This window comes from Lithobates pipiens, unplaced genomic scaffold (assembly GCF_037356315.1).
Source record: "Lithobates pipiens isolate NorthernLeopardFrog02 unplaced genomic scaffold, aLitPip1_a1.2 Scaffold_18, whole genome shotgun sequence".
NCBI lineage: Eukaryota > Metazoa > Chordata > Amphibia > Anura > Ranidae > Lithobates > Lithobates pipiens.
In genome coordinates this window covers 302289179-302305374 of record NW_027507758.1, presented here as the reverse complement: position 1 = coordinate 302305374, position 16196 = coordinate 302289179, and the positions used below count along the sequence as shown (strand labels likewise).

The window sequence follows — 16196 nt, the reverse complement described above, 5'->3', positions numbered from 1 at the left end:
TCCATACCATACCTGAAGGGTCTGGTTATGGATATTTAGGGGGAACCCCACGTCAAATTTTTACATAAATTTGAGGCAGGGTTCCCCTTAATATCCATACCAGACGTGAAGGGCCTGGTAATTGAATTTGGGGGACCCCCACGCTTTTTTGCAAAAAATTTATACGATTTTTTAACAATGACTTTCAATGAGTGTTCTCTGTATTACGGGAGCTGACAATTCATAATAGCTGCGAGTGATATTAGAGGACTTTTTTTCCAGCATAAATGACACTTTGTGCAGGGACAGTTCTAAGCACCAGAAACATTAGCCCCTTAACAGGCATACTATAGACAACCCCCCCTACAAAATTTAAAGGAATATTCCACTTTTATTGTTTCACTTTAATCATTATTAAAATAACTGCTCCCGAAAAAACGGCTGTTTTTCTAAGTTTTTTTGCATTGATACATGTCCCCTGGGGCAGGACCCGGGTCCCCAAACACTTTTTAGGACAGTAACTTGCAAATTAGCCTTTAAAATTAGCAATTTAGATTATGAACGTTGGAGTCACATAGACTTTAATAGGGTTCTAAAGTATGCTATATACTAGCTCCGTCAAATATTCTTTATACATTCGACAGACACCATAAGCCTTCAAAGACAGATTCGACCGTAATTCATGTGGATTTTATGACGAATGCAATTTTTGAACGAAAAACACAATAAATAAAAAATAATTTCGGGAGTAACTAAATAAATTAAATTTTCTGATGAAAATGAAATTCCGAAAAAAAAAAAAAAAAATCTGCACATGTCTAGTTTTTAACAACATATCCCTTCTTTTACATTGATTTGACTTTCTTCTTGACCTGCTGACACCTGCCTTGATGAGACAGGATACTATTATATCACCATGTGAACGACTACTTATAATGCTAAGTCATTTTAGAATCACATGTATTAATATTATCAATCATAAACATAATACAAATTTTTATATTTAGGCCAAAAAATTCACATTTATTTGTCAATTTGCACATATGCATGAACTGGCATTTCTTTTCCTTTAATAATATCAAACAAATATATTATCATTTGTAATAGAAAAAACGATATTTCCAAAATAAACTATCATAAGTAAAAAAACTTCTTTAGAAAACAAAACATATATGGTATTTTTTTCGACATTTTAGCTTCAAACATCGTAAGAAACAGTGCAGTGCAACAAAAATTTCCAGGAAGGTTTAACTGTTCTGATAAAACATTACAGATCTTGATAGAATGAGGTGTGAGTGTGTATTTCCTCTCTAGTGGTGTTTGGCTGAGGCATAGAAGTAGGAGGAGGGGGAGGCGGAGGAGGAGGAGCAGCTTGAATTGGGGGATAATAAGTTTGGGGCATATTGTATGGTGCTGGATTGAATTGTGGAGTGAACTGGGGAGTCATGAACATGTTTGGGCCACATGCATTGCTGTAAGAAGATGGACGATAACCAGATTCTTCCCATTGATTCCCATAGCGGATATTTTGTGGCTGGTTGAGGTTTTCGGAGGGTTGGGGATGTAGAATGGGAGGATTACCTTTCAGTTGGTATGATTTTATGAGTTTCAAAATATCAATTCGAAGATCGCATTGGAATTCCCTTTTGACCTCTGCAATTTGAGGTATTAAACTTTTAGTGAAGGCAGCAATTTCCGAATTCTCAGTTTTTTGTGAATCAATGAGCTTTTTAACAAGATCAATGAATTCTTGATTGTCAGGGTTTTTCTTTGTTTTGCCTTTTGTTGACCTTCTTGGAGGAGGCTCCGGTGTTTCCCTGTCATCAACATATTCTTCTGGTTGTGGTTCTGTGGTAGTGCTTGTTTCGGGAATAAGCTCCTCTTCCCCACTCTCGCTACTGAAGTTGTTGTCTGTTCTTAAATAAAAAAATGATTACACAGTGTTACTTGAAAATTGCAGTTATTTAGATACCTTTATTAGCAAAAAACAATCATTTAGAAAATTAGGGATAATTGTAATACTTACTGTCTCTCCAGCATAACTGGTCTTAAAAAATCCAATTCGTAAAAATGGCAGTAAATTCTTCCCTTTCTCGCGCCGGATCCACTCCTGATTTGCTGCTGTTTTACGAGTTCACGCTTGTAATTATCTCGCAACGTTTTCCAACGCTGTTTTATTATTTTTACTGAAAGGCAAAAAATTTAAGCATTATGGTTATGGTAGGTGGTTTGTGATTCTGAGGGGTGGGATTAGGGTTATGGTGGGTGGTTTGGGATTATGAGGGGTGGGATTAGGGTTATGGTGGGTGGTTTGGGATTATGAGGGGTGGGATTAGGGTTAGGAGTTTGGGATTATGAGGGTGGGATTAGGGTTATGGTGGGTGGTTTGGGATTATGAGGGGTGGGATTAGGGTTATGGTAGGTGGTTTGGGATTATGAGGGGTGGGATTAGGGTTAGGAGTTTGGGATTATGAGGGTGGGATTAGGGTTATGGTGGGTGGTTTGGGATTATGAGGGGTGGGATTAGGGTTATGGTGGGTGGTTTGGGATTATGAGGGGTGGGATTAGGGTTAGGAGTTTGGGATTATGAGGGTGGGATTAGGGTTATGGTGGGTGGTTTGGGATTATGAGGGGTGGGATTAGGGTTAGGAGTTTGGGATTATGAGGGTGGGATTAGGGTTATGGTGGGTGGTTTGGGATTATGAGGGGTGGGATTAGGGTTAGGAGTTTGGGATTATGAGGGTGGGATTAGGGTTATGGTGGGTGGTTTGGGATTATGAGGGGTGGGATTAGGGTTATGGTGGGTGGTTTGGGATTATGAGGGTGGGATTAGGGTTATGGTGGGTGGTTTGGGATTATGAGGGGTGGGATTAGGGTTATGGTGGGTGGTTTGGGATTATGAGGGGTGGGATTAGGGTTAGGGGTTTGGGATTATGAGGGTGGGATTAGGGTTATGGTGGGTGGTTTGGGATTATGAGGGGTGGGATTAGGGTTAGGAGTTTGGGATTATGAGGGTGGGATTAGGGTTATGGTGGGTGGTTTGGGATTATGAGGGGTGGGATTAGGGTTATGGTGGGTGGTTTGGGATTATGAGGGGTGGGATTAGGGTTAGGAGTTTGGGATTATGAGGGTGGGATTAGGGTTATGGTGGGTGGTTTGGGATTATGAGGGTGGTATTAGGGTTATGGTGGGTGGTTTGGACTTTAGGGGGTAATATGGTAATGAATACCACAATTCAGAATATGAATAGTTTGGGATTTGAACCACTTACTTTTCTCAGCTTTTCTTTTGTTGGATAATGATGTCCAATTTTCAATATGATGCTCAGCCACATCATTCCATCCAGCCTTTTTCTTCAGGCGGTTTGCATAGAAGCAGTGTTTTTTGTCCCAGAGTTCTGGGTGCCTTCTCATGGTGTCAATGAACTCCTCTGGATCTCCAGTCTCTGAGGACTTTTCAGCTTCTGCAGCTGATCCTGCAGCTGTTGGCTGCATTTCAAAAGATTGCTCTGCCATGATTTAATTTGTCACTTGTCTGACTGATCTCCTCTCCTGTTCCAAACAGGATTTCCTGGTATCCCAGCATCCTATACTCTACTGTGGTCATCTGACCTTCCCATAGCTTCTGGGCGTTTTTAAAGCGGTATTACCGCGTTTTTACAGCGCTACTCATTATTTTCAATGGGGATAGGCGTTTTTACAGTGCTATTTTTAGCGCCCAAAAGAAGCTACAAAAAAGCTGTTTACAGGATTTTTCACAACGCACAGCCTGCAAAACGCCTCAGTGTGAAAGCACCTCAGGCTTCCACATTGAGAATACTGGGGCAGGATTATTTCAGGCGTTATTTTGGCGCTATTTTTAGCGCTAAAACGCCTTAAAAACGCCTCAGTGTGAAAGGGGCCATAGGCTCTGTAAATTGGATTACCAATGGGTGGAATGCCCACTTAGTATCTGTTTTAGCTGACAGAGCTGATACCTGAACCTTTAGGGTACTTAAGCTTAGACCCTTGTTGACCCCCGACTGGAGGAATTCCAGGACCTGAGAGGGTTGCGGAGAAAGGGAATTCCATCCTTTCTGTTGTGCCATGAAGCAGAATCTTCCCCAAACCTTTGAATAGATGGTATTGGTAGTGGCTTTCCTGGCTTGCATCAGGGTTGACTTCATGAGAACAGCCTTGCGCTCTTAGTCTAGCCCTCTCAATCTCCAGGCCATCAGGTGCAATTTCTCTGATGCAGGATGTAAAAATTGACCTTGAGACAGAAGATCCGGAGTTATTGGGAGAGGAACTGGAGGTTGAAGGCTGAGCTGTAAGAGTCGTGAACCACGGCCTCCTCGGCCACAGTGGAATAATCGTAAATACCGTCACCGAGGATCTCCTAAGCCTGGATAGGAACCTCACAATTAACGGAGTTGGAGGGAATATATACCCCAACTTGAAGTTCCATGGGTGAACTAGACAGTCCACTCCCTCCACCGATGGGAATGAACCTCTTGACAGGAATCTGTGGCACTTGGTATTCGTCGGAGTGGCTGCTAAATCTACTTCTGGCGTTCCCCAGATTTCCGTAAGGAGGGAGAAAGTCCGAGGGTTCAACCACCACTCGTTGTTGGATAGCGTTTCTCAACTCAGGCAGTCGGGTAGTATGTTCTGTGCCGCTGGGACATACACTGCTTTTAAACTTGTTAGATGTATCTGAGCCCATTCCAAGATGGGCCGAACTTCTTCCATCAAGGTGGCACTCCTGGTACCCCCTTGCTTCTGAACATAAGACACTGCTACTTGGTTGTCCATTCGAATGAGCACATTCTTGTCCGTCAGAAATGGTGCAAATGCCCTTAAGGCATAAACGGCTTCCCTGAGCTCTAAAATGTTCGAGACCAAACCTTGAGCCTGAATATGCCACTGGCCCTGGGCTGTCTGGTCTTGATAGTGGGCCCCCCAACCGCTCTGGCAGGCATCCGAAGTGACTACTTCCGGGTCTGGAGGGACTATCGGTTTGTATTTCCTGAGATTGCTCGGGTGCGTCCACCACCATATCGATTGCTTCACCGATCTGGAGATGAAGATGGGCTGACCCATTGAGACTCCATCCCACTGCCTGAGGAATGAGTTCTGTAAGGTTCTCATGTGTCACTGTGCCCATCGCACCATGGGTATGGTTGCGGACATGGACCCTAGTACACTCAGACAGGCTCTGGCTGGTAAGTGATTCCTTGATAGCAGCTTCTGCATTTTCTGTATCAGAGGCCGGATCTTCTCTTGTGGGAGCTGTATCTTGTTTGTTTTGGTGTTTAGATCTGCCCCTAAAAATATCATATTTTGAGTGGGTCGCAGACAGCTCTTTTCCCAATTGATTATCCACCCACTTCTGGAGGGTTGTAAGGAGGATCTCTCAGTGATGAATCAACGTCTCTTGATCCTTTGCTAAAAGTAGGATGTCGTCCAGATAATGGTGGACGCGTAATCCCTTTTCTCTGAGGAAAGCCACCAACGGTAACAATACTTTTGTAAATGTCCTGGGTGCCGAAGAGATGCCGAATGGGAGGCACTGGAATTGGAAATGATGTTGGTTTATGGCTAACCGGAGAAACTTTTGAAAGGCCGGATGAATTGGTATATGCAGATAAGCGTCCGATAAATCTATTGAAAGCATCCAATCGCCCAGATTTATTGCTAGAAGTATGAATTGAAAGTCTTCCATTTTGAAAGCCTCCACTTTGATATCCTTGTTGAGCATCTTGAGGTCTAATACAGGACACAAATCCCCTGTCTTTTAGCAGAAACAAGGAAGAGTAGAACCCTCTTCCCTTTTGGCATGATGGGACCTCCAGGATCGCTCCCTTTTGTTTCAATTCTTCTACGTACTTTACTAGCAGAATCCTTTGGGGTACTGAGGATGGTACTCTGGTTGCCTGGAAATGATTAGGTGGGAGTCTGTTTTTTAATTTCCACCTGTGTCCGAATCGGATTGTGGACAATGTCCATAAATCCTTTATATGGTCTGACCAGATCTTGGTGAAGTTCCTTCTGTTCCCCTGCCGGGGTGGCCTTAGATTTCTGTATCCTTAGAAAAGAAGGTTTGTGTTTTTCCAGTCCCTTCTAAATTCCCTACCAGGAGAGTAGGACCTGGACTCTCTATATTTGTCCGGAAGATTACGTCTGTAAACAGGTCCCTTCTGTGTCTTGGGTCTCCTGTCGGAGGGGATCAGGCCTGACTTCCCTCCTGTTACCTTGGATATGACAGAGTCTAACTTGGCACCGAACAGATTTGCGCCATCATATGGAATTCTGCACCAATTTATTTTTGATGCCGTATCGGCCATCCACGGTTTGAGCTGTTACGGAGGCCAGCATAGCCTTAGCTGAAGATCTTATAATATCTACTGATGCCTCTGCTAGCTTGACTTCTTGCAGAGAGGAAATAATCTTTCCCATTTCAATGCCATCCTGTAGGTCTTTTTCTATATTAGATGCCCATCCTGAGATGGCTGTGGCCACTGCTGCTGTGGTAATTGCTGGTCTACAAGCTCCCCCAGCCATGGAATATGCCTTCTTCAATTCTAGGTCCATCTTTCGGTCGAGCACATCCCAAAAGGAAACAGCATCCTCGATTGGTAGTGTGACGTGGCAGGTGAGGCACATTAATGAGGAATCGATGATGGGAGCATTAATTAAAGGCTTCACTTTTGACTCTTTTAAAGGGTACATCTTGGCTAATCTGTTTGTAAGACTAGATCTTTTGTCAGACCTCTCCCACTCGTCTTTAATGAGATCCTCCAGCTCCACTATAAATGGGAAGGATAACGGATCTCTTTTTAGGTTTGGAAAATATTTCCGTCGTTTCTGAGGTTCCGCCGCATCATCTTGCCAGCCGAATGCTTCTTTAACGCCCTTTGCAAAGGGTTCCACCAGGGAAAAAATCAAAGCCCACTGACATCTCCTGACCCTCATCTTCAGAGGAAGATTGTGATGCCTGAGTGAGATGGGGGTCTGCTGAAGATGTACTGGGAGCAGCTCTATCTAATGCTGGTGTTGTTGTTTCCAGTATGGACTCCCGCACTGATTCTCTTATGAGGTCTATAGCAATTCTTGCGTCTGCGACAGGCTTTATTATCTGTTAGTTATCTGGCAGTGCCGGAGCGCCGCATACCCAGCAAGCGTTTGCTGCAGATTGGGTGTGGCGGCTTTGACATTGTGAGGAAGGAGATCTCCTGCGACTTGATCGACTGTGGCGTGAGTAGCTATGTTGTGAGTGGCTGTGTCTTCAGTGCCATGAAGGAGATCTTGAGCGGCTCCTGCGGGACATCCTGCTGGACGTATGGCTAGACCTTCTCCCATGGCTGGAACTTGCGCCTCTTGATCTAGACGGGCTGCCAAAAAAATGCAGCATTTAACGTCTGGCACTCTTTTTTTCTCCCCTTCAATACTTACCTTGCCCGGTAAAGCCTCTTACCTAACTTGCTGATGGTGGTCTGCGTGGGCAGTGGACTCCATAGAAAAAAAGGGGTGAAGGACAGTCTGAGATATAGAGAGAAATAATGTGTACATATATACATATATATACATATATACACACACACACACATATATATACATACACAATTCACTTATAAATATAAATATATATATTAACAAAGTTTATCTGCAAGAAACAATATAATAACAATAATAATAATATATATAGGAGTCCCACAGGGACTTACCTGGAGACTGCAGAGTGATCTACATGCAGAGGCAGCAACCTTCCTTAAGTTTTGCAGATTGCACAGCAGAATCACAGAGAAATACAGCTCTGTATTTGAAAATAGCGCCATTGTGGCGGCTAATTGACGCTCTGCGCATGCACAGAAGCGTCCCGAGTGTTCCGGCGCCATTTTGGATAAGGGAACACACATTGAAAACATAGGGGAAAAAAAAAAAAAACACTAGCACTGCACGTGCTCAGAGTGGCCGAACGGCGCCATCTAGGCTGGAATTACAGCATAGAGAAAACACCACTGAAGGAGAAACAAATGGCGGCCATGACAGGGGACTACAAGAGACAGCAATCCCAAAGGTAGAGAAAAAAAGGGAATATAAACCACCACTTACTATAGGAATAAAAGATGGATATTATTTAAATAAGAGGAATTAATAGGCAAAGGAAGAAGGGGAGTCCACTGCAAAGGTAAAAAAGCTTCTTTAAAGCTTTGGTAATGCCAGAAATCCAGTAGCCCCTTGAGACCACCAGAGCGGGGGCTCCCTCCATAGAAGCTCCTTTAGAGACTGTACAGGAGGGACTTCCAAACAGGAGAGGCTTGAACCTGCTGGGGCGAATGCGGTAGAGGCTTATTCATCTGTAACAGGAAAACTCCGTCCGTCCAACCTGTCAGGTGAGGATAAAAAAGAGAATGCAGCAGGGTGTCTCCCCTTCAAATTTATAGTTAATCCAATCCTGTCAGGTTGTGGGGGCGGAGTCACAACCCAGTGTGTGCTGCCATGAAGGCGTCAGGAAAAAGGGTTTAAATGCCCAGTGGTCAAGTGATTAAGTTAAGTATTCTCTGCCTCAACGCTAAACGTAAACATTTAAAACACACGTTTATCCACTATGTTGAAATGAGTCCTTTATATGTTCAGAAAGGCAGATGTATTATATAATAGAACCTTTCTCATTGTGACATAAACAGGAAAGAAGCATTTACCCATTGAGCAATGGTGAATTTCAGAGAATTAAACACAGCTTTAGAAAAGTCAAATTGCTTTTATTAAAAAGTCAGAAATATCCATCAATTTCAAATGACACATCTGACTACAAATACCGTTTGCTGTAGTACAGACAACCAAATTCCAACATGTTTACTCATAAACCTAGATTAAACTACAGTTGTACCTTAGGGTAACATTATACTCCAGAAAGAGTTTGCCAATATCCAGTTAAATCTGCACTCTGCAGATGTCCACTATGCCCTTAAGTCAAAAATGAATACTGGTGTGTAAAATTGAAAGTGTAGAAAACTGCTCAGTTTAGAACAAAATTAATAGATAAAGATAGCCTTAGCAAATTCCCACGTCATAGTAAAGATAGCTTTGGGCTTTCATGTAAAACTTTAAGCTTTGAACAGCTGTACTTTGAAAACTGCTGCATGGCATTTGAAATTAACTTAACTGCAAAGTGTTTCTTAGTCCATAAACCATTTCTTTTGTATTTGTTGGTACACATTACATAAATAAAACTCTTCAGTCAAAACAAAAACCCATATTTTAAATGTGATGTTATATATTCATATTTTACCACCCCATACTACAAAAACACTAGCATTTAGTAAAAATTAGGTAAAGTTTGGCATACTAATTTGTTAACGGTGGTTCCTCCACAAATTATCTCTAAAGTACTCCAGTCTCATATTAGAATGGCTACAGGTATCAGGAGGCCAAATTAATGAAAATTGAGTGTGCATGTTTAAAATATTTACCTTGGACAAAATACTTTTAAAATCTATAAGTCAATTTGATGCTAGATGGTAAGTTCTATGGACTAATTCATTGGGTTAAAGAACATTTAAAAAGTCCCTTCCCTTATTTGGCATGTGTGCCCCACTGGAGAGATCTTCTATCCTGTAGACACAACAGAAAATGAGAGGAAATCTCTCCAAAGTGAATTCCCCACAATATCGTTGTCAACTAAACAAATGTTCCTGGAAGATTGCCCCAATAATCCTGTTTTGATGACAACTTAGTTTGTTGTAATTTCCCTCACTTTAAGACCCAGTGACCATGTTTGTCACAACAAATAGAGAGTGTAAATCTTGGGGCGTGGCTTGCGGCCCATGGAGTAAGATGTGCTGATCACTCTCTCTGCCAGGACTCCTGTAAAAACTCCTGACTGCCACTAGCTGCTGCATCGCATCCACAATCTATACATAGCCCGGTATACAGCACACCTCAGACTCCTCTCCAGTGCTTGTTTCACCCACCACCATCATGTCCAGATGGGGTAAATACTCACAAACAGTGCTGGACCACGCTGCACAAGATGGCAACCCGCCCACCACGCTCAGCTAGGGAAGCAGAACAGGAGTTTTTTGCCAAGACATCTCAAAAAGACACTCCTGCAAAACTGACTCTCGTACCACCAGAACTGGCTCCAGATGTACCTGCTGAGGAAGAGCTTGATCCCAACTGACATGAGGATCCTGTGGAGTCATCTATGTGGGATGCAGTGAGTACCCCAGCTATCCTGGCTTCTGACCATGAGCCCAGCAATGCAGGCACGGAGGACCCCAAGCCCAAACTAAAGGACATCCTAGCAGCAGTTACCTCCTGTAAGCTTACTCTTATTAAGCTCTGACAACTGAAATTAAGGGTCTAAATCTGGAATTAACACTAGTCAGACAAGATATGCAGAAGTTGAGCAATCACACAGCAGCTCCGGAAGGCCGCATGAATACTATTGAGGATGATATGGCGCCATTACATGGGTGATTTCCCCCTCCCACCACCAGAGGGAATCACTACCCCTGTCTTCATAACCAAATCTTAGGACGTGGTGAAGACTTGAAGAGTGACTGGAATGACGCAGCTCGTGTATGCGCAGAGCGGTCTACACGCCCACTTCCAGTCCTTCGGATCGGATGGGGGGTATATAAGGCCACTAGCTCCAGGGATTAGACGCTGCTGGAGCCCCTGGGATATGATATGCTGTCATTCAATATCAGGTAATCTCTCAAACTTTGAACTATATTGGGGAAATCTCTTTATGTTGTTGTGACCTAGCTTTTGGCTGCTTTGAAGTCAGTATGTTGAAGGCATTATTTGTGTCTCTAGCAAGTAATTTTGCTGCACTATATATATATATATATATATATATATATATATATATATATATATATATTTTTTTTTTATATATATTTTTTTTGTAAAACTAGTTGTCTCTTTTTTATATTGGCTGTTTGTCTCCCAGAGAGCTAATTGCTTGTTTATTACATATTTTTTGGGCTGTAATTGATTAGCTCTGAACACTAGAGATCACTGGCAGCATTTTAAAATCCCTTGGAATTAAGCTCCTTACAGAATTTGTATTTGTAAGTTGATCTTTTTATATCACTTTTTTTCAGTTTTGAAAAACATTTTCCTCGCTGATATTTTCTGATACACCTCAATATATACTTTATAGCTGGTCCTACTATTACTTCTACTACATTACTACTACACCCCCAGTGGCCGCTGGTGACATATGGTTCCTTTGGCACAGATAGCCATCTAGAAAGCGTGGCGACATTTGGATCCATTTTAGGTGATGCAGGTAAGAAGCATCACCCTGAAAGTAGAGATGCATGTGCATATAAATGTAATTACGTGGATATAATGTTTTGCAAAATATATGATATGTAATTGTAAATTAATTGACATATATATGATTTTTGTTCTTTCTCTGTGTCTCCCATATTAGAAGGCTTGTACTTCAAAACTGGACATCTTTCCCTGAAGAAGCCCGACATATGGGCGAAACATGTTGGGAAATCCATCTTACAGTGCTGTCCTGACAATACTGTGATATACTGTACTTGCCAACTGTCTTGTTTTAAAAAACATTTTTTTATTTTGTTTTCCAAAATAAAAAATATATGATTTTAAATAATATATTTGATATTATTTCTGCACCTAAATAATCCAAAAATGTCCTCTCCATTCATCTATTCAATCTCTAACTACCAGTCACTCAGCAAGATTGGAAGATATTGAAAATAGGCTCAGGAGAAATAATGTGAGAGGTGTGGGTATACCAGAAAAAGCTGAGGGGAAGAACCATGTCACATTTATTGAGCACTGACTCATAGAAACATTTGGTAGGGAATCTTTCTCTCATATATTTGCAGTGGAATTGGGCCATAGGGTACCCGCAAGGCCTCCACGCCCTGGCGAATCACCAAGACTTTTTCAGTACAAACTGCTGAACTTTAAAGATCAGGAATCAGGATGCTATCTTGATTATGGATAATGTCCATATGTAATTTTACCCAGAATTCTCGGCTGAACTAAAATGCCAGAGGGCAGAATTTACAGAGGTTTAAAAGTGTTTAAGGCACTTTGATGTCACATATGCTATGTTATATCTAGCTCTGCTGTGGATGGTCGCAAACAATGAAACCTGTTTCTATGACAACCCAAATGTTGCTTCTGACTGGTTGGATCATACAGAGCACACCCTGAGAAAATTGACAGGAACCTGAGTGCAAGATTTTGGTGGTCAATCGGGGAACATTGCTGGTATGTATGCACACATTGTTTGTATTGGTGGCCTTTAGGGATGGGCCGAACATCCCCCCTGTTTGGTTGGCACCAGGACATGCAAACAGGCAAAAAATTTGTTTGAACACACACAGTTAAAGTCTATGGGACACGAACATGAAAAATCAAACTGCTAATTTTAAAGGCTTATATGCATGGTATTGACATAAAAAATGTTTGGGGACCTGGGTCCTGCCCCAGGGGACACGTATCAATACAAAAAAGTTTTAAAAACTGAAGTTTTTTCGGGAGCAGTGATTTTAATAATGGTTAAAGTGAAACAATAAAAGTTTAATATTCCTTTACATTTCGTACCTGGGGGATGTCTATAGTATGCCTGTAAAGTGGCACATGTAAAACGGCATGGGATTTCCCCACAGGGTAACCCCCGAACCAAAATTAAAAAAAAATTGTTAGGGTCCCCCCAAATTCCATACCAGGGCCTTCAAGTCTGGTATGGATATTAAGGGGAACCCTGAGCAAATTTTTTTTTTAAATGCACCTATGTGACGCTTCTGTTCAGGTGACAGTTCTTATATAATGGAGGGCGGGGTCACCAGGTGACCCCACCCCTATGACACGTGGGTACTTCCCTTTGGCTTTCCCAAGTTGTCAGAGGGGGGCGGGGTCACCTGTTTACGTAACCCCGCCCCACCTCCCAACATCTAAAACCTATTAAAAGGTTGGGAGGTGCCAGGACCAGCACTAAAGGGTTAATAATGAAACTCTCATTTTATTCCTGCCAGTGGGGTCACCCAAGAAGGTAAGAGCCAAGATTTCTATTTGTAGGTCCCCTGCTCACTCTAGAACAGTTTTTTTTAATTCTTTATTTATGTTCAGAGAAGGCATCTAGGTACAATGAATACCATACCTCATAATATTCCAACATCATAAACAGATGGGAAGTGCCAATGCAACAAAGACAGGATATGCATTTATGTAAAAGTAAAAACAAATGATACAACATATCCTGAGATTTAAAAAACACAGTAAATCAAGTTTCATGAGCTAGCATTATATAAAAAGAAGGAGGTAACTGCAGAATTTGTAGCAATTGCTTTCTCCAAGTTTCAATCAGTTCTTTAACTACCCAAGGGGAAAGAACTATCACAGATCTAAAAAGTTGTCTAACTAGGGCCTCACAAGTGGGAGAACAAAAATATTTGTTCATCTGTGTCAAGGAGGGATTAAAGAGAGGGCATTTCCATATTCCTGCAAGAGAGTGAAATCCACCCAATAGAGCCATGACTTTTTAAACTTCTCACTTTTGTGGTCACAGGTAGCAATAAGTGTTCCATGGTGTGTATATCCTCAATTTTTGATAATGCAGAAGGGGGCATGGTTTATTTCCATTTGAGTGGAATATACTCTGTGACCGCATTGATCAAGTGAATCAAAAGGGAGCGTCATTATCACCGCCTAGATTCAGGTCCAAAATTAAGCCTGCAGAGCTGTTTCCAAGGTCAACATTTGTGAGTTCCTTTAAAGTGTCTTTTTTTTTCATCTTAATGAATTCTATGAATTAAGACAAAAAACCTTCTGTGTGCAGCAGCCCCCTCAGCCCCCCGATACTTATCTGAGCCCCATCCCAATCCAACAATGTTGCATGAGACCATGGGCTGTCTGGGACTCTACCTTCTGATTGGCAAAGCAGCAGGTGCCATTGGATCCCACTGTGGTCAATCAAAGCCATCGAGCCAATCAGGAGAGAGAGGAGGAAGGGATGAGCTATGGCTCTGTGTGTCAATGGACACACAGAGCAGCAGCTCAGCTTGGGTGCCCCCATATCAAGCTGCTTTCTGTGGGAGCATTTGGCAGGAGGGAGGGAACAGGAATGCAGGCGAGGGACCTGAGAAGAGGGGTATCTGGGCTGCTCTGTGCAAAACCAATGCACAAAACAGGTAAGTATAACATGTTTGTCATTTTTAACCACTTGCCGACCGCCGCACGACGATATACGTCGGCAGAATGGCACGGGCAGGCATATGGGCGTATATATAAGTCCCTGCCTGCCCGCGGGTGGGGGGCCCGATCGGGCCCCCCCCCGGTGCCTGCGGCGGTCGGCATTCCTTCAAAAGCGATCCGGGATGAGGGGGCGGCCATTCATTCATGGCCACCCCCTCGCGATCGCTCTCGACGAATGGAAATCCTTCGTGACATCACTTCCTCTCCTGTAATGTAAACACAGGAGAGGAAGTGATGTATTCTCTCCTCCGTGTCGGTATTTTTCGTTCCGGCACCGAGGAGAGAGGTTCGGTGAGTAGCACCAACACACCACACATACAGTAGAACATGCCAGGCACACTCACACCCCCCCTTTACCCCCCGATCACCCCCCCAATTACCCCTGCCCCCCCAGTCACAGTGACACCAATTGCTTTTTTTTTTGTGCATAGGGCAGTGTGAACTGCCGCCGGGAGGCATGCGATGCGGGAACCCGCCGCGGATTCGTGGCATTCCCGCATCGCTCCAGTGTGAACCCAGCCTAATAAGCGATAATTTTTCTGATCGCTGTATTAGTGTCACAGGTCACGCTAGTTAGGCAGGTAGGTATTTAGGTTCGCCGCAACTTTTTATAGCGCCAGGGACCCCCATATACTACCGCATAAAGCCCCCTGATTGCCCCCTAGTTAACCCTTTCACCAGTGATCACCATATAACTGTTACAGGTGACGCTGGTTGGTTAGTTATTTTTTTATAGTTTCAGGGCACCCGCCATTTATTACCTAATAAAGGTTTAACCCCCTGATCACCCGGCGGGTGTCATTTGTGACTGTAATAACTGTTAGGGCAGTTAGGGTTAGCCCCCTTTAGTTCTAAGGTACCCCCCTAACCCCCCCAATAAAGGTTTTTTTTTTTTTTTTTTTTTTTTTTTTTGCATCAGTATACAGCACGCCATGATCTCTCTTCATCAAATTGTGGCTAACTTTGCGCCCTTGTTACCTTAGTTCCTTCTTCTTATCGCCACCATTTTGCCTGTTGGCAGTGCTATTTTCACATCACATGCAAACCTTTTTAACATTTTCCTCTGTTTAATTCTTTGTTTATTTTATTAAGGTTTCAGAGAAGAAGTATATTACAAAAAGTATGCTACCCATTCCATTTTCATATCAATCCCCAACCCCCCCCCTAGACCCGCTCCCTCCCTCCCCTCTCTCTCTCTCCATCTCTCCCCCGCGCTCCCCCCCTCATTTCCCCTCGGATCCACTCATTCTGAGATATTCCCTTGTTTTCTTAAACTCCAACCATTTTCCCCACTTACTGAAGTAAGTTTCCACTTGGTCCCCTCTTCTAGATATTGATTCCTCCATTGATCTTACCCACTCTATTTTGCCTAGCCATTCCCTCATAGATGGGGGTTCGGGGGTGCCCCATTTCTTTGGGATCAGGCTTTTTGCTGCAATCAATAAGTGGGGGATCAATGAGTTTTTATATTCCCCCAGTGTTTTGTCAGTATCGTGAAACAGGCATGTCCATGGTTCCTTTTTTACCTCTTCCCCTGTTATTCGGAGAATATTTTCTATAATTTTCTCCCAGTATGGGCCAATCTTTCCACACTCCCACCATATATGTGCAAAGGTTCCCACCTTATCGCAGCCCCGCCAACATAGTGCTGATATACCTGCTCTCCTCTTATGCGCTCTTTGTGGGACAACATACCATCTTGCCATTAATTTAAATGACATCTCTAATGACATATTGTCCCTAGATATTGTACCTGCTATTCTTAAGATCTTCTTTCTACGTTCCTTATCCCCCACGGAGCCCAACTCTTCTTCCCATTTTTTCAGGAATAGTGGTTCCCCTGGGTCCTCTTCCTCCTGTAAGATTTTATAAATTTTGGACATACTTTTTTTCTTGCAGCTCGAATCCGAGAGCATTCTCTCCATTGGTCTGAGATCTTCTGTCCCTCGGAGTGGCCGAGGCAAGGTCTGAACAAAATGTTTA

General features: G+C 42.9%; 1 protein-coding gene across 1 annotated transcript; it reads right to left on the bottom strand.

Moving 5' to 3' along the window:
* Window positions 1-997: 997 nt before the first annotated feature.
* On the bottom strand, window positions 998-2349 carry LOC143990148 (uncharacterized). The gene is made up of 2 exons (XM_077490301.1): window positions 2006-2349; window positions 998-1895 (listed from the first exon to the last, which is right to left on the bottom strand). Exons 1-2 carry the CDS (start codon window positions 2017-2019, stop codon window positions 1247-1249), a joined length of 663 nt encoding a protein of 220 aa, XP_077346427.1. The 5' UTR covers window positions 2020-2349; the 3' UTR covers window positions 998-1246.
* Between the last annotated feature and the right edge of the window lie 13847 nt (window positions 2350-16196).